At 42.8% G+C, this 26,307-nt stretch overlaps 1 protein-coding gene across 2 annotated transcripts; it reads right to left on the reverse strand.

Moving 5' to 3' along the window:
* Positions 1-585: 585 nt before the first annotated feature.
* On the reverse strand, positions 586-10,782 carry LOC122645688 (pleiotropic drug resistance protein 1-like). 2 transcript variants are annotated; one of them, XM_043839017.1, is made up of 23 exons: positions 10,421-10,782; positions 10,219-10,339; positions 9,967-10,140; positions 9,712-9,871; positions 9,557-9,633; positions 6,683-6,736; positions 6,479-6,569; positions 6,080-6,381; positions 5,424-5,705; positions 5,019-5,335; positions 4,744-4,904; positions 4,230-4,333; positions 3,964-4,120; positions 3,786-3,884; positions 3,550-3,683; positions 3,130-3,462; positions 2,727-3,017; positions 2,549-2,632; positions 2,307-2,440; positions 1,964-2,191; positions 1,699-1,870; positions 1,344-1,598; positions 586-856 (listed from the first exon to the last, which is right to left on the reverse strand). In XM_043839017.1, the coding sequence occupies exons 1-23, from the start codon at positions 10,780-10,782 to the stop codon at positions 599-601; spliced, it is 4,350 nt and encodes a 1,449-aa protein (XP_043694952.1). In that variant the 3' UTR covers positions 586-598. The 2 variants fall into 2 exon arrangements, with proteins under 2 accessions (XP_043694952.1, XP_043694951.1); XM_043839016.1 differs by having other exon boundaries at positions 3,550-3,692.
* Between the last annotated feature and the right edge of the window lie 15,525 nt (positions 10,783-26,307).

Genomic DNA, 26,307 nt, shown 5'->3' on the forward strand with positions numbered 1-26,307 from the left:
AGTGAATGTAACAATTACTAGAGGGTCTATGGAACTGCTTCATCTTGGGGATTGATTCGCAAGAAGCTTCTTAAAGATAGTGACCGATGGTACAACTCAGCCCCACCATCACATGAAGATTCATTTGGAGCAAGTTACAGTGACAAAATTGGTGTTCAAGTTTAAATGTTTTACAAGTGGAGTACTAACATCATTAGTGAGTTTTTGCCTTTTCCCATATTCTATTTTAAAAAGCAAAGTGATAATTTGAATTATTTTCATTACAGAGAAAGAACAAATAAATAATATTAATGGGGTAACTTTCAGCCATAACCCCAAACAACAGATAAGCTTACCATGCCGCTCTACAACAACCCAAGTAGGGTAGAATCAGTCCTAAAACCCAGGAAAGAAACCACCACTCCAAGATCATACAAACATTACAAAAGAAAGAAAAAAACAGAATCTCAATATTTTTTCCAAATTGAAAAACTTTAGAGCTTTGAACTTATTCTGTAAATTTTTCGGATCGTGTATTACATCTAGTACATTTATATGCCCGACTTAGAGGTTATTGCTTGATTTAGCTTCTCCACAGTACAGCATGAGATCTTCTTAATTACCTTTTCTGGAAATTTAACAACCTTATTGAGACAGCAAAGACGAAAACAAATATTATGGTGAACCCAACAACCACAGCAGCAACAACTCCAAGGAAACTGTGTTCATAGCCAAAATAGTTCTTCACAAATTCTTCTACTGTCTCCCCTGTTTCCAACCTTTCCTGTATATCTCCAAATTGAGACGCAACCAATCCATACATTGTCCAAGCAACAGGGGTCATCCAGTAACACCAAACCCACCACACTGGAATTTTCTGTTAAGAATCAAATGGTAGAAACATAAATAATTAAAGAGAGGAATTTCATGCACAATCACCAAAATAAATAATTAAAGGAGACGGATTTCGTGCAGGCTATTGTGTGATTTGTCATATAGTGGGGTATGGTATTTAAGCAGGGCGTTGGTTTCCATTGTACAGTTATATGAACGTGCATCATGCACAGCCAAACATATAACATTTTGCCATAATTAAATAACTATAAGGAAGGTATTCGTACAAGGGAGATTCTCCCATCAATTCCGTCAAATAGAGGGGGCAGAGGTGTTTATGTCATTTCGAATGGGCATGTATGCTAATCTAATCACATTTAATGCCGGTCGTGCATATACACTGCTGTGCATGAAAACGTTTGCAAATAACTATAATAGAAATAAAAGAAGAAAAAAAAAATTGTGTTTCTTTTATTATTTTTTGTGCTTTTGTTCTCTTAGATTGGTAAAACACAGATGATGTAACTTACTGATTTTGGAATTATGAATCCGGAGAAGAGGTTCCACATTGCATAGAATGCCGCAGAAATTACAGCAGCAATGTTACGGTTGGGTGTCAAGGCCACTGTCACCATACCAAATAAGGTAAAGTATAACAGTGTAAAGTATATGAAGAAGATATACCAGAAGAACTTTGCAACCTCCCAATGTAACCCAATCATCGCATACACTATAAGAGCATATACTATAGTTTGTATAAAGACATAAGGAAGCTCAATGAAGACCTGAAATAGAAACAGGACATTTATTTAATGTGTTATTCAAAATTAAGTAATTACCGATTATACTCTATCAGATACATTCTAAACAGATAGATGTAAATACCTGGGCAAAAGCATATGGCATAGCTGAATACATTCCCGCAGCCCTTTCTCTATAAAAAACTGTTCTTTCAACATCCACAACTGGTTGCACAGCAGATGCATTCTGTATCCCAAGAAAGATAACAGCAGCATAAATAGAACCCATTGCATTCATTATATCTTGTTGCTTCTGGCTGCAGTTTTCAACATTTAAAAAAGTTAGTAAAGGAAAAATAAAATATGACAAGAATGTAAAATATTGATCTCTCCTTCCTAACATAGATTACCTTTTGGATCCGAGATTCCAAAAGATTGTCCCAAACATGAGGGCTGTGAAGGTTGTGAAGAGAAACCTCACTGCAGTGTACGATGGGTTACGCCAGTAGGACCACTGCTGTTTCAAAAGGCAAGTGAGGCATTGGTTGATGAAAGATTGAGAGTATTGGGTAGAGAAATGGAGTTCTTGTGAACCAGGGCTAGGTTTGCTTAGTTCCTCGATCATTGCTTTGTTCTTCCTGAATGGTTCAGTATAAAAATGAAAGAAAGAAAAAATTACTATTGAGATTATAATAACATCAGTATATATTATGTTAACTCACACACCTTATTAGAATCAGGAATTAAACTCACCTGTAAAGTTCCGAGTTCTTATAGAGAACTGCAAAGTCTACTCCAAGAGTTGTTTCCTGGGCCATCATCGTAACCTCCAACATCCATGTTGCTGGATTTTGACCATCTTTTATTTTACTTATTCCATTGATTGCCTTCATGAAATACAATTGAGATATATTGCATACAATTAATCCATCTGAGATTGGAAAATCTGTTTGGAAGTACAATTCTTAATATGTACTTTCTATTGTATTACTCACCTCAAAATATGCTATTAAATGAGAAGAATACCGCCCCAATGGACCGACATATATTTCCTCTCCTCCTTGCTTCAATAAGAATAGCTGTTTTGTTCAACAGGAAAGCATAAGTATTCCACTACATAAAATTAAATTAAAATATACTTCTTAAAATATAATTTAATTCATATCTAATAACCTCATCAAAAGCCTCAAATATATCAATGCCTGGCTGGTGGATGGTGCACACGACAGTTCGTCCAGTGTCGACAGTGTTCCTCACTGTTCTCATCACTATTGCTGCTGCCCTTGCATCCAGCCCAGTGGTTGGCTCATCCATGAATATTATGGAAGGGTTTGCAACAAGCTCAACTGCGATGGTGAGCCTCTTCCGCTGCTCTGTTGATAAACCACTGACACCCGGTAGTCCAACTAATGAATCTCTTAGAGGGGTCAGTTCCACAAGCACCATGACCTCATCTATGAACATCTACACCAATAAACATCATTTTTTTTTCAAATATAATTAGTAAACATTCAATATATATAAATATATAGGTCAGCATACAGAATAAAATTGATAAAGGCTCAAATCCACTGACCTTTCTACTAGCATCAGCAACTTCTGGAGGTAACCGAAGCCAGGCAGAAAAGAGCAGAGATTCATATACTGTGACATTGGGGGAATGGATGTCATTTTGCTCACAATATCCTGCTATACGAGCAAATGTCTCCTGCTTCTTTGGGTAACCTGATATGGTTATCCTTCCGTCAATATATCCACCAGTTTTTCTTCCTGCCAACACATCCATCAAAGTGGTCTTGCCAGCGCCACTAACACCCATTAAAGCTGTAAGGACTCCGGGCTTAAAAGCTCCACTCACTCCCTTGAGAAGCTCCAACCGGTCTTCTGTAACACCTTGTGCTTTCAATTCCTGTATCCAATATTGGACAGCAAATAAGAAACTATGCTGCTCAGCTAGCTACATAGTTTTAGTATTTTTGCTGAAAAATTAGGATACCTGTGGCATGCCTACAGCGTATTTTATTTCATCGAATGTGATTGAAAGAGGTTCAAATGGGAGAACCATTCCCCGCTTTTTGTTTTGATTGGATGAAGTCTCACATTCTATACTCTGAGTTCCCTCTCTGCTTTCTGCTTGTACTATAGCAAAGTCATTAAGTTAGGACAAAGGAGGAGTAAGTTTTAACTCAATAGAGATTGATTTCAAGTAATCACATCTGAATGAGTTCAGACCCTCAAGGTTCCTTCTCATCGATGATACGTTGGTAAGTTCTCTAGTTTCATTGGTAGGACCGTCTTCTTCAGTTAGAACTGTCTGAGAACTCTTAAATGCTGCAGTAATGTGATTAGATTATTAAAACATGTTGAATCACATTTGAGAGTTCAAAAAATACCAATATATTATACTTACGATTCAGATAAGAGAGAGCAACAGTGAAAATAATGTTGAACAGGAAAACATAACAGATCAACGCCCCTACTCCAATCCAATACCAATATGCTTCAGTAAAAAATCCTTTAGACTTCATGACTGCCACTCCCAGAGTCTCTGTAGACTGGGGTAGAACCTATGCCACAACAATAAAATTTAAAAATGATTTTCCTTACTCAAGACCTCTCATTATGATATTTTCTATTTATTTTTAGGGATGATTTAAAGGGAAAAAAGGTTCTTACTTGTCCCCAACTTTTCCCAAGGAACTCATTGACAGCAATTGCATTTTGAGCATACATAATAGGAGAGATCCAGTAGCCCCATATCCACCATTTCCTTATGTCATCTGATTCATAGAAAAAGACTGACTTATGATATTGATTGTAAAATAAAAAGTTTGTAGTGGGACAAATAAAATCTATTTGTCTCGGTTTGTATCTTCATGATCAAAACAGCAGCAAAATTTATGGAGGTTTAGTTGAATAGATTGACATGAATAAGCATGATGAGAACTTTGAACACCTGTTCTTAACATCCAACTCCCATAATCATAGGAATTGAAATCTCTATCAAATTGGTAGATGCTTAATTTTTACTGAAACATGAATATAATATTGCCTTTTATTTTTTTAATACAAAATGAAATCTAAACTAAACTTATTCCTTATCTATAAAGCAAATAACCTATCATCATGGAATTTGAAACTCCTTCAATCAAAACTGATGGTTAATGCTTAATACAATTTTGGAGCATACCTCGCGACAAGAGAAATCCACCCATGACAAGGACTATCAGCAAACTAAAGGATCCAAATGTGTTTGCAATGATCTCATTCCTTCCGGCTGCTGCGATAAATCGGAACAATCCGGACGACATCTGGTTGACGCATAGAAGGAGGAGGTACTGTTTGAACAGACTGCAGTAAGAACACTCTCTGGGTTAATGCCATGATCAACAATGAACTACCAAAAGCAGTACTCGAGCACGACTTCGAATATAGAAACTGTAATGCCTTCCTATTGGTCTTTACCTTTCAACATTTGGGTCAAAGCCAATGACATAGTGCGTCATGAACACCCAAACAGCAACTTCTACAAAACTGATTGGAATCTTTAGGATCCATGTTGGTAGTGAATATGCCCATGGAGGGAAGAAACGGAGGTCTCTTTGCTTGTAAAACACAGGAAGTTTCAAGATGGTCAAGGCAACCTCTGAGAATCCATTAAACATAATCGTCATGAGAGAGAAGAACAAAGCACCCACATATAAACCACCATCAAGTATTGAATCTCGGTGCATCTTGGTACGGAGTAAAATTGTCATTGATACACATGCGACAATAATAAGCTGAAATCAGCGAGAGAAATGGAAATTAATGACATTATAAGTTGAAAACTAGCTAGAAAGCAACATCAGATTAAAACATGTGACTCACTAGCATTGTCTTGAAAATGTAGACAAATGAGTTCCTCTTCATAAGCAACAATTCTCTTGCTATACAAGCTTTCAATAGCTCCTTCTTGCTAACACCATACTTGTTGGTTGTTAAAGCTGCGGGGTGACTCTTGGTTTTGTCGAATGGGGTAGCAAGTTCATCTCCGAGTCTCTGGCCAACATGGAATGACTGGAATGCTTCTGAAAATTCCTTGACAGAAATAAATCTGTAAGGCTTATCTTTATCAATCCAGTACTGTTGCTGATCTTTTCTTGATGTTACCTATAAAATGAATGAAATATCAGTTACTGCTTTATCACAAGTTGGAATAGAAAGAGAAAGAAACATAAGAGAGAAACAAGATTAAGGGTTTTGAAACTCATGAGAACAATATTCGAAATTGCCTCAACCAGAACATAATTCTTTAATAAAAAGGTTGTAGTTGGGTATAACGGCCATTGTATTATCATGTTAATGTTGTATTAGTTTAGTATCAATAGGTCATGCTAGATTCATGTTATCGTGAACTATTTGGGGGTTAACCAGACCTGAATTCCAAAAGAGATGCATAGAATATCAATTGGGTTTTTAAGCATACTTGAGATTTTCAAAAGAGATGCATAGATGATAATTGCAAACTCCTACTTGATACTTACTTCTTGTAAGAAGTCAGCAACTCCTTTCCTCTCAGGGCATTTGAATCCCACGTACTCAAAGAATTGAAGCACATTATCACGGGGGCCCTGGTACACAATCTGCCCATCCGATAGGAGAAAGATGTCATCAAAGAGATCAAAAGTCTCTGGTGCTGGCTGGAGAAGGGAGACAAAGGCTGTCCCACGTAAAATGTGAATGTAATTCCTCAATGACTTCACTATTTGATAAGTTGTTGAACTGTCCAAACCATTCGATATCTCATCCATGAAAAGTGCCCTCGCAGGTCCAACAAGCATTTCACCTATATATATGTTTCCAGATAAAGAATTATTTCATTTGAAATTGGGAGAAATAAAAACCAGCTTGGAGTTAGAAATACAATGGGTACATTATTTTACCTGTTGTAAGACGCTTTCTTTGTCCTCCAGAGATACCTCTCAGCATCTCATCTCCGACCAAGGTATCAGCACAAACCTCAAGGCCCAAAATCTACAAGTTTGGAGTGGAGCAGAATTAATAATATCCGAGTCTTCTTTGGGTTTTTCCCCCAAATTATAATCATTATCTTCGTTATACATAGAAAGGTTTCTTGAAGAGATTACCTTTACAATTACATCTGTGATCAAACTGGCTTCTTGCCCTCCTAGCGCTGCTGCCTACAAGTGTAGAAACAAAAATATCAAAAACCACATTGTCAACAAGTTCTGGGGAATACGATTCTCTCCCATATAACACTAAGCATGTTTTAATTGTTTCAGCTAATGACATATTGGCACTTTGCAGTCATCACTCTCAAAGTGGCTACTTTTCTAATTCTTGATAAAATTACATTGGTGAGGGCTCGGATTAAAACCATCAGAGTTTGGAAGTGATTTACTCCGATCAAAGAATGAGAATTAAGTGTAGAGCGAACTCCCATTCATGAGAGTACCAGCATGAGTCAATGTCTTTGCAGTCCTATAAGTTGCTGGATAACCTCTTCAGATACCCATGTGTAGGCGTAACACTTCACCTCAACAAGAAGGTGAGGTGAGGGGCACCCATTATCAGGATTCAGGACCCGTTATTATCTAAGGTTCTGCAACTTAAGAACCTCAGTATACAAACAAAAGGGTTGACTTGTGGATTTTAGATAATAAAGCAAAAACCCCAAATCTATGCATGTTATAATTCAAGACAAAGGCTCGAAATCTACTTAAATGAAGACTCTAATAAGGAACCCAGAATCGAATCTCACTCTCAAAAGGAACGTAGGCAACAGAGAATCAATGAAACAGGAAAAATGAAGCTTAAAATTGTATAAGGAGATAGAATTCAGAAGATATACTGACTTGGGTCGCGAACAGAAGCTTTAACAGTGTAACCTTTATCGTGAAGGAGCTTCACCAGCCATGAAGCGACGTACCCAGAAGCACCTGCGACGCACACTATCTTCCCAACACTGCTCATATTTTCTGATTCCTATGTCTTCTGGTTCTATTCCCTTTGCTGATTTTGAAGAAGCAAACAGTTGGTAAAGGTGGGGATTACCGAATGGTGTAAAAGTAGAAAGTGGCTTTATACCGGAGGTGATGCACAGAGTCTACCTCGCTCCACAATAATGGTGAGCTGAACGGGGGAGATGACAGGGGAGAACAGGGGCGGAGAAGGATAGCATGGAGACAGAACAGGGAGGCGATGGTAGTTGGGTTCTTGAAGAAGAAGAGCGGTGGCAGGGGATCGAAAAGGAGGGAGGTGACGGAATCGGTCAGAGTTGAGTCCAATACGAATCGTGCTGAATCGATCCGATCTAACTGGCTCTTAACAATATCAGGGTGGAACTGGAATCGGTTTAAACCGCTGGGTTTGGTTTCGATAGACGGTTTCTTCACCCATTCTGCATTGTGAAAAGAAAATCTCTTCTTTCCGGTTGTGGTGATTGCGTGAGACTCTTGGAATAATACTAACTGCACTTTGAACTAGGGCTGCAATAGGTCGGATTGGGTCGGACTTTTTAAAATTCCAGTCCAACTTTGAATCTCCATAGCTAGGCCTAGGCCCAGGCCCAGCCTGACCCTGACTCAGGGCCTGAAAAATCCAACCCTAACTTGTCCTCAGGATCAAGCCGGGTTGACCCTATTTGGCCCTGATTATGGGGAGGGGAAGGAATAGATGCATGGGTTGGGTTGGGCCGGGGAGAAAATTATCAATTTTGCATAAAATAACATTATAATAAAATATCTTATATCACTTATTATCTTCATGTATAATATATTACTTAACAAAATATATGATTTTTAAAGTTTATAATATAATATATTATATCAATATATATTTTATAGTATAACTTAAAACAAGGTTGGGTTTGACCGGCAGGGTTTAGCCCGAGGCCTCAACCCTGGCCCGGCCCAACTCTGACTCAGGGCCAAAAATTTCCAACCATAACCCGCCCTCGGGGTCACAAGGTATCTCAGCCTAGACGCCCGAAGCCTATTTGGGCTCAGGGCAGGCCAAGATGGGTTCAAGCCAATAGGGCCAACTTTGCACCCCTACTTCGAACTTTGTAAAAGAAAGGTAGAGGGAATAATGATATCCAATGTCTAGATTCCCCTCATCGATTTCAAATGCAGGACCGATCCACATCCTGATTTTATGCTTTCAAAACCCTTACGCTATACCAACAAAGGAGCAAATATCCAACATGATCAGAAAGGAGAGAGAACGTACGGATTGGGAGAATACTTGTAAAATCATCCTCATAATAAAGACCTATTAGGGATCTTTTTTCGATATGTAATTTTTGAGAGAAGGTTCTTTGAGAAAGCACTATAGGAAAGCGCACCAATAAAGTGCAACTAGCATACCCTATTGAAAAATAATCCTCTTCAATTCCCTAAAGCCTGACAGTGCGGCAATGATAGGAGGAGATGTCGACATGTGGTAGCTTGGATATCCAACAGTCCAAGCTCAACATAAGTCAATGAGCTCGGATCGTTGTATATCCAAGCTGCCACATGTCAACATCTCCACCTAGCATTACCGCACTGCCAAGCTTTAGGAATTGAAGAGAATTAAAATCCTATCCTGCCCCGGCGGCTTAGAGGACCATTTCCCATAACGCAGCTGTTGAACTTTTGGTGGGGTAGTCTTACATAAGATAACCAGGAAACAAGTTAAGGTTAGAAAACACTTTAAAAGGCTTACTTGCAGAGCAGGACAAAACCAGCTGCAGAAAGGTCAAAACTGTTACACTTCCTCTCATGGATACAAGTTAAGTTTTTTTTTTGGATAAAAATGGATACAAGTCAAATTAATCTACTACTAATTTGATATTGGGAGAATGTTCTCTGTGCCGCAATGCAGGCTGCACTCAGGTGGTCATTGCACCCACCCCCATGTGCCTGAGCGCAGCCTGCTCTGCGGCACAGAGAACAGCGCCCCTTTAATAATATAGAGATGCCAATTGCAAAGAATGAAAGCTTTTTCTTATTCCCTACCTTCATAAAGAGGTCAATATCAGGATCTGGCTTGATATTTGCCTCCTTTTCTCTTCTTAATAACTCAGAAAACAGATCTGCAAAAGAAAAATATTTTGAAACAATTCACACAAATCAATTAATAGAGAGAGAAGATATGTTTAAAGTAGTCGTACCATAGGTACTTCCAACCCCTTGACATCTTGCAGAGAAAGCCAATGTTTCTCTCACAGTCATTTCCCCTATATGAAGATCTCTTTGACTAATATATGCAGATGTCCTCTGTGGTACAAACTCATCCATTTCATGGCCATTATAAGTTACTCTCCCTGAAACCTGAATGAGATTTCAAGAACCCATTTCAATTATATTAATATCAAAATCATTGAAGTGAAGAAACCCAAATCACTAATATTAATTTCCTTCCTTACTTTTAGATTTTTATCAAGCTTTCCTGCTAGAGCTAGAAGAAGAGTAGTCTTCCCTGAGGTTGGGGGACCTAGAAGCAATGTCATTCTACCCGGTTTGATTACTCCGCTAACGTCGCGAAGGATCGATAATGGCTTCTTTTTACTTGGTAGAAGATGAATATAGTTCAAGAACCCCTTTTAAAACCAGATAATGATCAGAATTATATCTACAAATTACTTACAAGTGAATTACTTAAGTAATTAATTAAGTACCTCTATCATATTGAGAGTGAAGTTGGGAATTGAAGGAAGAGCTCTACTTCCCATATGAGCTTCAGTATCAACATTTAAATGCTCAAATCGAACTTCAATTGTTGGAAGTTCAATTCCAACTCTGTAACAAAATCAAGAACAGAGTGAAGAAGATGAGATAAAAATTCATATGAAGAACAGAGGATTATAAGTAGTTTAATACCGAGTAATGCGATTTCGGAGTCTTAGAAAGAACTTATCATTCTCAACTTCTAGTCTTTCTATCAAAATCTTTCTCTCTTCTGGTCCAAGACAATCAATATCAATCTCTTTGGTTGTCACTCCGTCTTCTCCACCCAGTAATATTCCTTTTCTCATACGATTCCATGTGGGTAATTTCTGTATTGCAGCCCATTTCAGAGCTTCTTCATCATCATCTTCTCTAGCACGAGAAGATCTTCTGAAAATATCAGAAGCACTATCTCTTCTAAAGAAAGAACCATAACTGTCCACACGGTTGATTCCACGAGAATTACTTCTAGAAATACTTCTAGAAATACTATGAGCTGAAACACTTCTTTCCATTAGAACAACCAACCCAGTAAGGCAAAGCCTCTAAAACCCACCAAGAACATAAACAGAATTAACTCTTAGCTTTCATAGTTTTGAAATTTCTGGGTTTAGAGATCTGAGAAATTCCTTGCCAGAAGTAATTAAAACTTCAAGCTTTGGGTTGGCTGTTTGTTTAGAAACCCGAACTGTTCTGCTTTATATATGACAGTTATTGTGAGATGCAAACAACATTAGAGTCTAATCCATTTCGGATCTCTCTCTACTTTAATGTTTAATCTCCCTCGTCGATTTTTTAAAATTTTATTTAATTTCTTCCTCTTCTTATTAGCTATTAAATCTCACTCTCTCTCTCTCTTATTTTTTATTGTTTCAATTATTTATTTATTTTAATTTTTTATCTAATCCTAATGCAACCCAATATTGATTCAAAATGATACCAATTCAATCCATTATGGATCCAAAATGATACCGATTTGATATCGATCCGAAACATTATTGATCCGATTTTGATCGGATGTCGGTTCACTATAGCACAATAGCCCTATGGAGATCATCATAGCATTATGGCGATCTAGTGCTATAGCTATCACAATGACGATATGACGCTCCGGCGATCTACCGTTATGACATTATGGCGGAATACCGCTACATCATTCTACCGCTATGACACTATGACAATCTAACGCTATAGCGATCTACAGCTATGACGATATGATAATGTGACGATCAAACGATGTGGATGAACTGATACAATTAATACTAGAACCATGTCTTCGTCAGCCATGTCAATGTCCCACATCGGATTGGTGACATAGTTGGGCCAATACAACTAATATTTCGTATCGAATCAGTGTTTCGTATCAAATTAGTATCAGTGTCAACTGATACCGATCCGATTGTACCGACATGGGATTAAAATAAATAATTTAAAAAAAATGAAAATGATAAAATAAAAGGAAATGATTAGAGAATAAAATAGCAAATGGTAGGATGTTGTATAAACAAATTGGAGAAAGGAATTGACTAAAAATTAAATTTTTTAAAAAAATTGATGATAGAGAGAGAGAGAGAGAGAGAGAGAGAGAGAGTCGTATTAGGACCGGATCCGGTCTCACACTCTCACCACGAGCGAGAGAGAAGAAGTTAACGACCACTGAGCTGATGTGGCACGCCCCAACGGTTAGAATTCTGTTTGAATATAATTGTGTTAACTTGCGTAGAAAATCCATTTATAAAAAAATAAAAACTCGTGTCTCATGCACATGATAGAATATAGAATAAAGACAAATAATTGCAAAACTGAAAAGACCAAATTAGCCCTATTCACTGTACAATAGGAGAAAACTTCCAACGCCCAAGTCGCCAAACATTCCAAGAATAAAAGATATTTAGCATGTTAAACGAGCAAACTCTAAGTGGTTCATATTTTTGGCTTTGGGGTTTAGAAATTGTGTTTTAATCTATTAATCACAAACCATTGACCCATTAATCACTATTTAATCACAAACCATCCGTCTCCCACCTCTCATCTTCCTCGACCCCCCATCTCCCACCCTGATCACTCCCTTGTTCACGCCCCCATCTCCCACCTCTCATCCCCATCACTCCACTATCCCGCCACCATCTCCCACCTTTCATCTTCCTTGCAAAATCTTCTTCCCTCATCAAACCCATCAGGGAGAAGAAATCTGATATATTTCTTGCTATGAGGAGAAAAGGGCATGGTAGAGTTTTACAATTAGAGAGGGTGAAGTGAAAACTAAAGGGAAAAGTGAAAATGTTTGCTCACACTTGCAATTTGGAAGTTAACTTCACCATCTTTCCCCATCTCTGATTTGTCCAATTCGTCTCAATTCAAGTATATTTTTTCTAAAACCTCGACCGAGTCTTCGGCTGGAGCTTTGGAGTGATACCTTTACTTAGGTTCTTTATCAACCATGGTTTCAACTCCTCCTCTATGATTATCCATCCCAACCTCCCTATTTTAGGCCTAGAAGAAGTAGCTGCTAGTTCGGACAAGGCTGTGGGCATTTCCTCCTATGATCAGATTTTGATGCACCACATGTCCACATCTGCCCTGTTCTCCCAAATTATATATATTAACTTTCATTTGAGAAAATTCTACAAAAAAGAAATTTTTTTTTTTTTTGTGTGACATTGGAGATGCAAATATACACAATAATAGCTGCAAACATGTGTTTGTGACTTTTTGCTAGTGGGGAATGGTAGAGCTTAAAGGGAGAGATGAAGAAAATTGGAGGGGGGGGATCTTATTTGATGATCTTAGTTTGAATTGCCATGGGATGGACAGTTTTTTTTGTTGGCACTGTGTTTAATTTTGAGGTGTCTTTCACTCTTTACTAATGTCATTAGTACATTTTTTTTTGTCCATTGTTCCAATCTTTGGTATGATATTTTTTCAAGAAAAAATAGACGAAGAGAAGTTGGTTGCTTCATACTAAAACCATGATAGAAGTTTCAATTTTATTGAAGGGGTCATGTTCTCTGTGCCGCAGCATAGGCTGCGCCCAAACACATGGGCCTGCCACTCAAGGGGGCAGGATGGTCATTGCACCCACCCCCATGTGTTTGGGCGCAACCTGCGCCCCCGGCACAGAGAATATTCTCCCTTTATTGAAACAAAAATTTTATGCAGAGTCTATATTCTATTGTCACTAAGATTTGGGAAGAAAAGAGAAAAGAAGCAAAAGAAAACAAAGGACTATTAATTTGAATGTTCTCTTCTTTTGCTCAAAGAAAAATAATTTGAAATGAAACAATCCAACAAAACCATTTAATAAAAAACATCAGGAGAGGCAGTTTCATCACCCAAACAGATTCATTGGATTTTATAGAAAATAAGTATCCAATCAAATATGATACCGTGGCTGTAAAGGAAACCTATAACAATGTTTGTGAATAGAAATGTATGCTATAAGACAAGAAAAATGTGCTGCCATAGTGCAATATTTTTTTTGTCTATTTGGCCACAAGAACAAGAAGAAGAAGAAGTCCGAGGATTTCATGAGAAAAATATTGCTGATTTGACAAATCTTCATATGAACAAGATTTGGCGTTCTATACTACTGATTTATTAAAATGATTCCACTGTATATTCTTACTCCAATGTGATTGGTTTAAAATTACTTAATTGGTTCCACTATCCACCAAAAGAACCTTAGCCTCAATGCATTTTCTACATGAATTGACTTAGTCCCAATGCATCAAAACCCAAAAGTAAATCTCAGCTATGAAGAATAACAGAGACAAAATAATAACCAAAATTTTAAAAAGTTGAGAGGTGGGAGATGGAGCGGGAACAAAGGATGATAGAGGTGAGAGATGGGGTCGGGAACAGGGGAGTAATGGGGGTGAGCGATGGGGGTGGAAGATGGGGGAGTCAAGGAAGATGAGAGGTGGGGGACAGATGGGGGTTTTGCATGTGAGAGGTTAAAAGAGAAGTAGGTTTGATTTGATATATAATGGTAAAAATAGAAATAAAAAAAACAAAAAAAAAAACTTGATTAACCAGGTTAGTGTTATTTTAGTTTAGATATCCCAAACATAATAGATGAAAGGTTATTTATTGCAATGTCAGATACCTTAGGTGTCATTTACTCTTCTTTTAATAATTGTAAGGTTATAGATGTTATATGTTTTTGATGACTCACCCTGACCAATCAGGGACTGCCACATGTCCTAACCCAAGAAAGAGGACCAGCTCAGGACCAGAACCAAGCAGGCAAACCCAGGAGAGAGTCGACCCAAGCCGGACCCACGCGTGGACCGCATGACCCCGAGCGCAGATCAGCGCTGGGCGTAGACAGCCCCGGGCGCGGACTATGGGGCGCGGACCACCCTGGGCGCAGAGCTATCTAGGCGCGGACTGCCATGGGCGCGGACCAGGCATGGATGAAGATCTCGAGCACGTCATCCCCGGGCACAGTCTCCCTCGAACACGGTAGCAACCACCGCCATTAACAAGACACAGACCTCATCACCAAGGACTCTAGGCCACCGCCTATCAAGTCACGTAGTCTGAACGGACTCATGCACCAGGAACCTCATTTACCACGTAGATAGGTCTATCCATCAAGGATACCAAGTCTATCAAGGACACTAAGTCTCTCAGGAAGACGACTACCAAGTCTACCATGACACTACGTCTCTCAGGAAGACGACTACCAAGTCTATCATGACACTACGTCTCTCAGGAAGATGATTACCAAGTCTATCGTGACATCACGTTTCACGGGAAGACAACCAGTCAAGGATGAGCCCTGCTACTCAGGGACTCTATTACCTATGGCAGACACTCTACATCAACTGGGATTCTCCACACTGCCATGCTCTACTATAAAAGGCAAGGTACTCAGCCCCATCGGGGACATTTGAACTCATCTTGAATACTACTATTCACTCATCTGTTTGCTCAGAGAGATCTAACTTAGGCATCGGAGAGTCCTAGGCCGGAACCACACCGGTTCTCCTTTGTCACCCAAGGTCTTTTGCAGGTTATGGCACTCGAAGGACTGCTAAGCGATTTCTTGACGCAACAAATTGGCGCCTTCTGTGGGAACGACGCTAGCCATCACCTTTACTAGCCAGTTTCCATATCTGTTCAATCATGGCATTGCGAGGCAAGAAAACCGCTCCCTCCACCAACAATGCCCTGAGGGAGGGGAATGGATCACCTCCTCCAGAGAGCTCACGTCGCAGAATCAATAACCAGGACCATGTCTCTCTTGAGAGGGAGATCCCAGACGATGATCAAGTTGCGGTGGTCAAACCCAACAATGAAATGATGGTGGAGGTAATGCCTAACCCCAATGCCCTAACAACTATGGGTCAAATCAATGACCTACAGCGACAGATCCTCGAGGATCAACGACTCTTCCGTGACTACCTGAGGCAGCGTGCGACATCACACCGTCACAGGACGGACCCTCGAAGGGAACAGAGCCTCAGGAGGACCCCTCCCAAGGGTGACAGATCAGAGAGGCACACCAGGCAGCAGGGAGAGCCTTCCCAACCTAGGGGGAGATCGACGGATCCTCCAGCATGGTCGAATCAGGGGAGAACACCATCACACCGATCCATGGTACCTAATCCTGAAGGGTCCATCCGGAGGTTGGTGTTTGATGGTCGACTAGGAGGAAGCTATGCGCCAGAGCAAAGCCGGACTTACCGTGAAGCAAGCCCCTCGCGGTCAAGACAAGATTCATCACGACGCGACCCTTCACCATCTCTCCAACAGTAGAGACGGGAGGGGACTTCCAGGAGAGGACGTGAACGAGCTTGCAGCGAACGACTAGTCAGACGTGAAGGATAAACGCGGGATGAAGAGCTAGATAAGAGACTCCGAGAGTTGGACGAGAAACTGGAAGGGTTGAAGAAGCAGACCAAGGGTGAGACACACTCAATCCCTGGACAACACCCCTTCTCAGAAGAGATAATGTCAGCCTCACTCCCATCCAGGTTCAGGCTACCCACCTTTGAACTCTATAGTGGTACCATTGACCCTAATGACCACATTAACTATTTCAATGGCATGATGACGCTATATGGTGGATCGGACGTGGTATCCTGTCGAGCATTCCTTGCATCCCTCAAGGGTGCAACGACCTCATGGTTCTCCAGACTACGACCACGGTCGATTGGGTCATTTGCAGAGCTATGTGAACAGTATGTGACCCGCTTCCAGAGCAGCGTTAAGCAAAAGAAGACCACGGCCAATCTACTGAACGTGATACAAAATCCTGGGGAGTCCCTCAGGGAGTGTGTCAGCAGGTTCACCAAGGGGTCCTTAGAAGTCAGAGACCTAGATGACCAGACTCAGCACGCCGCCTTGGCTGGGGGTATCCGAAACATGGAACTGATCAAGGACCTAGCACATCATGAGACCAGGACTATGAAGGAGCTCCTGGAGCGATGCAACGAGTTTTCCAACATGGCCGAGATAGTACGAGCTTGGAAGAAAGCAATTAAAGCCAAGCCACTAGACAGTAAGAGGTTAGCACCAAATGACCGTAAAGAGAGTAAGAGGTCGAGGACTGAACATCGACAAGAGAAGGGCGATCGCCTGACAGGAAGAAGTGACCGTCACCCAGAGAGGAGTGAGAGAGCAGGCAATCCAGAGTTCACACCGCTGAACACCACTAGGTCCCAAATCCTTATGCAGATCCAGGACCGTGACCTAATTTGATGGCCGCGACCCATGCTAGCAAAACCTGAGAAGCGCAATCCAAACAAGTACTGTCTCTTCCACAAGGACTATAGGCATGACACAGAAGACTGCTACCAACTGAAGAGGGAGATAAAAGGCCTTGTGAAAGCAGGGAGTTTGAACAAGTACATGAAGGGGAGACGTGATGGCCGTTCAGGCCAAGGAGATCGAGGACGTAACCAAGAAAGAGAACCAAGGAGGGAAGAAAGAAGAGCGGACCAAGATAAGGAGAGAGACCCTACTGATGAAAGAAGAGATGTAGCAGAGCCCAGCGGCACCAAGGGAGCCCCCATCCTCACCATACTTGGAGGATCGGGGCAAGAATCAACCAGGAAGGCCAAAGCCCATGCCAGGTTCGTGGGAGTAGCAGAGAAGCCAAGCAAGATATCCAAGACCGAGACGGTGATCTCCTTCTCGGATGATGACTTGGAAGGTGTGAGCTTTCCACATGAGGACTCCTTGGTAGTACATGTGGAGATAGCCAACCGACCCATGCACAGGGTGCTGATAGACACAGGGGCGTCCGTGGATGTACTCTCACTGGAAGCTTACCGCAAGTTCGAATTTGGAGAAGATCAACTCAAGCCAAAGCCCACCTACCTCCATGGATTCTCGGGCGCCACAGCCTCCATCAGAGGCACTATAGAGCTGCCCATCACCTTTAGAGAGCACTCTCGGTAGGTGACCATCATGATAAACTTCATGGTTGTCAGGTCCGTGGTGTCGTTCAATGGCCTCCTAGGGCGACCTTCCCTGATAGCTCTTAGAGATGTGGTGTCTCCACTCCACCTGAAGATGAAGTTTCCCATTGACAAAGGAGTGGGGAAGTTCGAGGTGATCAGAAGAAGGCCAGAGACTGCTATGCCACCTTCGTGAAGAAGACCAATGGCAACACACGGGGGATGGCACTATGCATAGAGAACCTGGTCAGTGACCAGAGAGATGAACTGACAGAAAAAAGAGGAAGACCGGTGGAGGACCTCATCCCCTGGCCACTCAGCAAAGACGACCCTTCTAAGGTCGTACAGGTTGGCTCATTATTGAGCGATGAACAGAAAGAAGAGTTGGGGTACCTCCTCCAGACTAACATGGATGTCTTCGCATGGTCAACTGCAGATATGCCAGGCATACCCAGATCCATAGCAGAACACAGATTTTATGTAGACCCAACTAGGAAGCCCGTCCAGCAGAAGAGAAGAAATTTTACCCTTGATCGACAGGCAACCATCAAGGAAGAGGTCGAGAAGTTGAGCCGCGCAGGGTTCATCAGGGAAGAGAAGTTCCCTACCTGGCTCACGAATGTGGTCATGGTACCCAAGCCTAATGGGAAGTGCAGAATGTGCGTCGACTACACTGACTTGAACAAGGGGTGCCTAAAAGATGAGTACCCACTACCCAAGATCGATCTGCTAATCAACGCCATCACTGGACATGAGATGCTGAGTTTGATGGATGCCTATTCTGGCTACAGTCAGATCCTCATGCATGAGGATGACAAGTCTTACACCGCCTTCCGAACGAACAAGGAGAACTATTGCTATCATGTCATGCCGTTCGGATTGAAGAATGCAGGGGCCACCTACCAGAGGATGGTCAACAAGATGTTCGAAGAACAAATTGGGCGCAATATGGAGGTGTACGTAGATGACATGCTCGTGAAAAGCGTCCAAGCCCACCAACACCTGACCGACCTGGAAGAAGTGTTCGTCATGCTGAGAAGGAACCAGATGAAGCTAAACCCTACGAAATGCGCCTTCGGGGTGACGTCAAAAAAATTCTTGGGGTTCATGGTCTCAGTACGGGGAATAGAAGCCAACCCATCCAAGATCAAGGTCATCTAAGAGATGGCACCACCTCGAACAGTCAGAGAAATACAGAGATTGAATGGAAGGATTGCTGCCCTTTCAAGGTTCGTGTCACGGTCGGGAGATAAGTGTCTGCCGTTCTTCAAGACGTCGAAGAACCTCCGAAGTCCTAAAGACTTTGCATGGACAGAGGAGTGCCAAAAAGAGTTTGAAGAGCTGAAGGTGTACCTCCAGAATCCGCCATTACTTGGGCGCCCAGAACCCAACGAAGAGTTGCAGATCTACTTAGCCGCGACACCCGTCACAGTGAGCATAGTGCTACTAAAAGAAGAGGGTAAGATACAGAGATCCATCTATTATGTTAGCCATGTCTTGATTGATGCAGACACCAGGTACAGAAGGATTGAGAAGGTAGCGTATATACTGGTGATCGCGGCTAGGAAGCTGAGGCCTTACTTCCAAGCCCATACCATCACAGTCCTCACCAACTTACCATTGAAGAAGGTACTGCACAAGCCAGACATCTCCGAACGGTTGATTTCCTGGGTGGTTGAACTGAGCGAACACGACTTCAGGTACCAACCCAGGACAGCCATTAAAGGCCAAGCTCTAGCGGACTTCGTCGTCGAATGCACCCTACCGGAGACTGAGGTAGAAGCAGAGGAACCAGAGGACCAAGATCGAGGATCATGGGAGATGTTCGTGGATGGTTCGAGTAACGCCACAGGAAGCGGAGCTGGTTTTATACTCACTAACCCCAAAGGATTTCGAATCCAATATGCTCTCCGATTTGCCTTCCCAGCATCCAACAATGAAGCAGAGTACGAAGCACTACTGGCTGGACTCCGGGTGGCCAAAGCCATTCAAGTCACACACCTATCCATCCGGAGTGACTCCCAGCTAGTGGTGAACCAAGTGAATGGAGAGTACTAGGCAAAGATCGATCGAATGACGTCATACTTAGCACGTGCTCAAGAGTTGATCAGCGGGTTCATAAAGTTCGAGATGGTTCGAGTTCCCAGGGTCGAGAACACCACCGGCAATGCACTGTCTAGGCTAGCCAACGATGAACTCAGAAACCTGGCCAGTACAGAGTACGTGGAAATATTGCATGAAGCAACATACCAGGAGAATCAAGTCAATGAGATTGAGGAAGGGCCTAGCTGGATGGACCTTATACTCAACTACCTACAGAACGACGTCTTACTAGAAGACAAGGTCGAAGCAAGGAATATAAGGATGAGAGCTACAAAGTACACCGTCTTGGACGGAGTACTATACAAGAGGGGGGCTACAGCACCACTACTTCAGTACCTAATACCCAAGGGAGCCCAATATGCCCTGGCAGAAGTACATGAGGGGATTTGTGGAAGCCACATGGGAGGATGACATCTAGCCTACAAAATCCTTCGACAAGGACTCTCCTGGCCGAGAATGCAAGAGGAAGCAATACAATACGTCAAGGCTTGCGAGCAATGCCAATTGTTCACCCCAGTACCCCATCTACCCGTCACCAAACTGACATCGATCCTCAACCCTATTCCCTTTGCCATGTAGGGGGTAGACATCTTGGGAGACTTCACAGCAGCATCAGGCAACCGCAAGTACTTGGTGGTCGCCATCGACTACTTCACCAAGTGGGTAGAGGCCAAGCCATTGGCCAAGATCATAGAGAATGAAATGGAGAAGTTCGTTCGTGACAACATCATCTATAGGTTCGGTGTGCCAAAGATCATAGTCTCCGATAATGGGAAGCAATTCAACAACCCCAAGTTTAGAACCTTCTGTCAGAGCTACAACATTGACTATCGGCTTGTTTCGGTTGTCTACCCATAGGCCAATGGTCAGGTGGAGGTAACAAACCGAACCCTACTGGATGGAATAAAGAAAAGACTAGAAGAAGCCAAAGGGAAGTGGGTTGAAGAACTACTGAGTGTCCTGTGGGCATACCACACCACAGTAAGAACACCCACAGGGGAAAGTCCATTTCGTCTAGCATATGGCACAGAGGCACTGGCACCGGTAGAGGTCCTCGCCATGTCCCACAGAGTACTGCACTTCAATGAAAGGACATATACAGATGGACTGCGAGCAAATTTGGACTTCCTGGATGAGGTGTGAGAGAAGGCACTCCTGAGAAATGTGGCGTATCAGCAGCGCACAACCAAATACTACAACGCTAGGGTGCGAGAGAGATTATTTCACCAGTGGGACCTAGTCCTAAGGAGGGCAAGTGCATCGCAACCACGAAAAGAAGGGAAGCTATTGGTAAACTGGGAAGGACCATACATAGTTTCCAAGCAGATACGTCCAGGGACGTACCACTTGAAAGCTCCAGGGGCAAGAAGGTAGACCGTACCTGGAACTTAGAACACCTGAAGAAGTACTATCAGTAGAAGTAATAACAGCAGAGCAGCAGCACCACCGATAGCAGCAGTAAAATAGTAGCGGTAGTGGTAACAGTAGTAGTAGCAGTAGCAGTAGATGGCAGTACTGTTTCAAGGATAATTTGAAAATTTTTCTCATTTGAAGTAAAGAGTTAGTTTCGGAATACTTGTCTTCTACTACTCAAGTCGAATCACTGCCACCACACCAAGGCCCATTGGCCACCAAGGTCCGTTGACCACCAAGGCGTTATGCCACCAAGGCCTGTTGGCCACCAAGGTCCGCTGACCACCAAGGCGTTATGCCACCAAGCCCTGTTGGCCACCAAGGTTTGCTGTCCACCAAGGCGTTATGCCACCAAGGCCCGTTGGCCACCAAGTCCGATGACTACCAAGGCGTAATGCCACCAAGGCCCGTTGGCCACCAAGGTCCGTTGACCACCAAGGCGCAAGACCACTAAGGACTGTAGACCACCTGGGGTCGCAAAAGTAAGAAAACCATCGAAGCAACAAGGATCACATACATACCATGTCCACATTGAAGAAAGAAAGAAAGTTAAGTACATACAATCCAAAAGGAGATCACAATCCAAAGTTCAAGATCCAGAAAGTTCAAACCCATAAACATCTACAAACTCATTGAGCATTTGATGGAGGAGCGACATCCGACCCAGTAGGGGACATCATATCAGCCTCAGCTGGACGAGCAACACTCTCCTCTGGCAAGACCACGCCGTCCTCTGTTGCCACAGCACCGTCCTCAGGAGAAACACGATCCACAGTAGCAATCGCAGGTAACAGCGTAGTGACCTCTGGGAACCTCTAGAAATCATAACAGGGGTCTTCTCTAGAACGCGGACCGCCAAGTCCGAGGAAGTCAAGACACTAGGAATGTGAGCCAACTTACCCCTAGGGTCACCAACAGAGGCAGAAGCTCTGGAAGGCCTACGACCCCTACTAGGGGTGGAACCTCCAGAAACCTCCTCCCCATCACTAGCAATAGAGGAAGGCAAAGAAGAAGAAGTATTCGCGGGGGATGACGACCTCGAAGAAGACTCCTCAACAGATCCAACCACGACTGTAGTCGGATCCGAATCGTCAGATGATGACATAGACAAACAACGAAGTAGACTAGCTACTTACTCAGAACAACGGTCTCCCAAAGCCAAGCAACCAACGTGGAGAGAGGGATGCCAACCTGTAACCACCAATGCAGAACCAATCAAAAAAACAAAAAAAAAAAAGAGAGAAGAAAGAAAGGAAGAGAAAATGAAGACGACACGTACCAGACACAGCCAAGGCGTGGTCAGGGGCGCCGATCGGGTACGGGCACAGATTGAGCGCAGTAAGCAGGCGCAAACCATAGACCGGCACAAGCACGGATCGAGCGCTATGTATAGACGCGGACCTCAAGAGGGGCGCCAATTGAAGCAAGGGCACGAATCACCAAGAGGGGAGCCAATTGAAGTAGGGCACGGATCACCAAGAGGGGCATCGATTGAAGCAGCAAGTGCGAACCCAAGAGGGGCGCGGACCTCAAGAGGGATACGGATCGCCACAAGGGGCGCCGATTGAAGTAGCAGGCGTGAGTCCTAGTCGGGCGCGGACCGCGGATGGGCACTGATCAAGCGACAGGCGTGGATCAGGACGGGCGTCGATCGAACTAGGCGCGGACCGGACGTGAAGATATTGAACAACAGGCGAGCGTGGACCAAGGCAAACTAGACACACGAATGCAAGCACAAGGCAGAGACATAGCACAATGGGCAAGACACAGGTCAAGCACCAAGCCACACACGCCAAAGCAAGCCAAGTTCCAAGGCAAGGCTAGTAGCCAAGAAGTGTCAAGCAAGCAAGTAGAGGACACTACTGTTCATTGCAACCCAGGAACAAACACATGGGGGCACAATGAATAGCAATCAAACTCAAAGCCCAAGCAAAAGTAGAAGATGAAGAAAGCAAAAAGTGAAAAGGGAGAATGAGACAAGAGCATATAACTACAAAAAGAAGGAAAAAAGAAAAAGAGACAAAAAAGATGGGAGAGGAGAGTTTTGAACCCACAACCTCTCCCTCACCAAGTAAATTGCAGGCACACCCTCCAAGAAGAGATTATTCACCGTGAACCCCTCAATTGATACAAGAAAACAGGGAATACTCTCTTGATCACTCTGTTCCAAGAGAGTGAGGGGCAAATGATGAACCCAAAATCACCCTGACCAATCAGGGACTGCCACATGTCCTAACCCAAGAAAGAGGACCAGCTCAGGACCAGAACCAAGAAGACAAACCCAGGAGAGAGTCGACCCAAGCCGGACCCGGGCGCGGACCGCATGACCCCGGGCGCAGACTGTCCCCGGGCGCGGACTATCTAGGCGTGGACTATGGGGCGCGGACCACCCTGGGCGCGGAGCTATCTGGGTGCGGACTGCCATGGGCGCGGACTAGGCATGGATGAAGACCTCGAGCACGTCATCCCTGGGCACAGTCTCCCTCGAACACGACAGCAACCACCGCCATCAACAAGACACAGACCACATCACCAAGGACTCTAGGCCACCGCCTATCAAGTCACGTAGTCTGAACGGACTCGTGCACCAGGAACCTCATCTACCACATAGATAGGTCTATCCATCAACGATACCAAGTCTATCAAGGACACTGTGTCTCTCAGGAAGACGACTACCAAGTCTACCATGACACTACGTCTCTCAGGAAGACGACTACCAAGTCTATCATGACACTACGTCTCTCAGGAAGACGATTACTAAGTCTATCGTGACACCACGTTTCACGGGAAAACAACCAGTCAAGGATGAGCCCTGCTACTCAGGGACTCTATCACCTACGACGGACACTCTACATCAACTGGGACTCTCCGCACCGCCATGCTCTACTATAAAAGGTAAGGTACTCAGCCCCATCAGGGACATCTAAACTCATCTTGAATACTACTATTCACTCATCTGTTTGCTCAGAGAGATCTAACTTAGGCATCGGAGAGTCCTAGGCTAGAACCACACCGGTTCTCCTTTGTCACCCAGGGTCTTTTGCAGGTTACGACACTCGAAGGACCCCTGAGCAATTTCTTGACGCAATAGTTTTTAATTTTTTATTCAAAAGGTTTGAATGTCTTAATTTTGGGTTTTTTTTTTCACGTACCCCCCATGAGGTTTGACATAATTATGAAAATATCCCTTAGTTTTGAAAAATTTTGTGTGTCTCCCTGAGATTCTTAACAGTTAACAGATATCCCCATTTCATTAGTCTAAGTCTAACAGTGTTAAAATCAAAAAGTGAACTGACAGAAATGCCCTTACAAGAAAAAAAAAAAATCCCGCAACTCATCTTCCCCAAACGATTTAGGGAAGATGAGTTGCAGGTATGAACACCATTGGGTTCTTGAGGTTTTGGGCCGCATTATTTTTATTTTTTTATTAGAATAATACGTTTGAAACATTACTACTATTAATACTAGTAATATGATACTACAACTACTACTAATAATAATAATAATAATTTGTTTATATATATTGTTTATTTCAAGAGCTAGAAATGTTATTGCTAATGCTCTTGTTAGAAGAGCCTTGTCCTTAGCGAGGACAAATTTGCCTTTATCCAATCCCTATCTCTTTCAAGATGGGAGTGTATTTCACTCTTTTGAATAGAATGGGTTTTTTACCAAAAAAAATACTCAACTAGCATATGAAGTTATCCAAAGTCCAAAAGTTGATGGTAGTACATGTGGCTCCTCTTTTGATTTTGGTGACGATACATGGATGTAACATTAACTTAGTAAGCTTGGCGTTTCTATACTATGCTGAATTAACCAATCCAAAAGCTTGAGTTATTAGGTGTAAAGACTCAAATAGTATATGAAATCATCCAAAACTTCAAAGTTATGGTATTATTCGCTACTCAACCCCTCCACCACGCCCCCCCCCCCCCCTCCCAAGTGTTGCCCTCCATTTGAGTTGTAGTACATGCGGCACGTGTGACCCCTCTTTTGGGTGATTGTACTCTGATGCACCATTTAACTAAGTAGGTCTTTTTTTTTTTTTTTTTTTTTTGGGGGGGAGGGGGTGGTGTGGGGAAGGGGGTTAAAATTCTCTGCACTAGGGCGCAGGGTGGGAAAATTATCACCTCAATTTACCTATCCATCAATTTCCTCAATTCCTCTAATAAAGGGAGGTGGACCCCACCTGGGCAGCGTGTTCAGGCAGGGGGTAAGGTGGTCATTTTTGCCCCCTATTAGATGGAATTGAGGAAATTGAAGAGCAGACAAATTGAGGGGATAAAGATCCACGGTGTGCCCATAAGCATGGGGGTGGGCAAAATGACAGACCCAACCCCCTCCCTCTAAATACCCAAAATCCCACCCCTGTCCTGCCCCATGTGTCTGGATGCAGCCCAGACGCGCTCCCAGACAAAGAACATGCGCCCTTTTTTTTTATTGATTTGATGGGTCTAATACAACATTAATTTTTTTTTTAATGATGAATGATACCACATTGAATTACCCAAACCAAAAGCTTAAAATTGTTAGCTGCAAAAACCTAATTAGCAAATGCAATCATCCAATATCCCAGTTGTTCGATATTAGATGATTCCCAATATTTTGACCCTCCTACCTAGCTCCAGCCAAAGTCCATCAAACCCACACCAATAACATACTGATCCTAGTTTTGGGTTAGCACTTGCAGAACTAATAAGCTTTTATCAGAAGCAAAAAAAAAACACAGCAAGAACAGATATCATTCCACTCCTCATCGGTTCATCACTCCGAGGAGGTTGAGTAGCTATTAGTGGCAATGGTAAACCCTACCTGAACCACAACCATTGGTACCTGCAAGGAACCACCTGCCCCCATTAGCCTTCTTGTTTTCCTCTTCAATGCCATCAAATTCTTGTCATATGGGGTAATCGGTCAAGTGACATGCCAAGTAGGAGCAGGAGAATGCCATTGAGGAAGCATTTCTATTAGAAACACAAGAATTAACAGAGGCAATAAGCATAGTACCCAACACGTTTAACCTGTTTTGAGTTTACCATCTGTGAAAATCTATTTGAATGTGCCTTCAACTTAAAACCCATGAACATCCTTCACACACACATACAATTAGGC

This window comes from Telopea speciosissima, chromosome 11, assembly GCF_018873765.1.
Source record: "Telopea speciosissima isolate NSW1024214 ecotype Mountain lineage chromosome 11, Tspe_v1, whole genome shotgun sequence".
NCBI classification, from domain to species: Eukaryota; Viridiplantae; Streptophyta; class Magnoliopsida; order Proteales; family Proteaceae; genus Telopea; species Telopea speciosissima.

Coding starts and splice junctions, on each gene's coding strand:
- LOC122645688 (XM_043839016.1), bottom strand. CDS start 10,782: ATGGAAAGAAGTGTTTCAGCTCATAGTATTTCTAGAAGTATTTCTAGA. Junction 2,633..2,726: donor TATTTGAGGCTTTTGATGAG/GTTATTAGATAT, acceptor TGAACAAAACAG/CTATTCTTATTGAAGCAAGG. Junction 857..1,343: donor GATTCATAATTCCAAAATCA/GTAAGTTACATC, acceptor GATTCTTAACAG/AAAATTCCAGTGTGGTGGGT.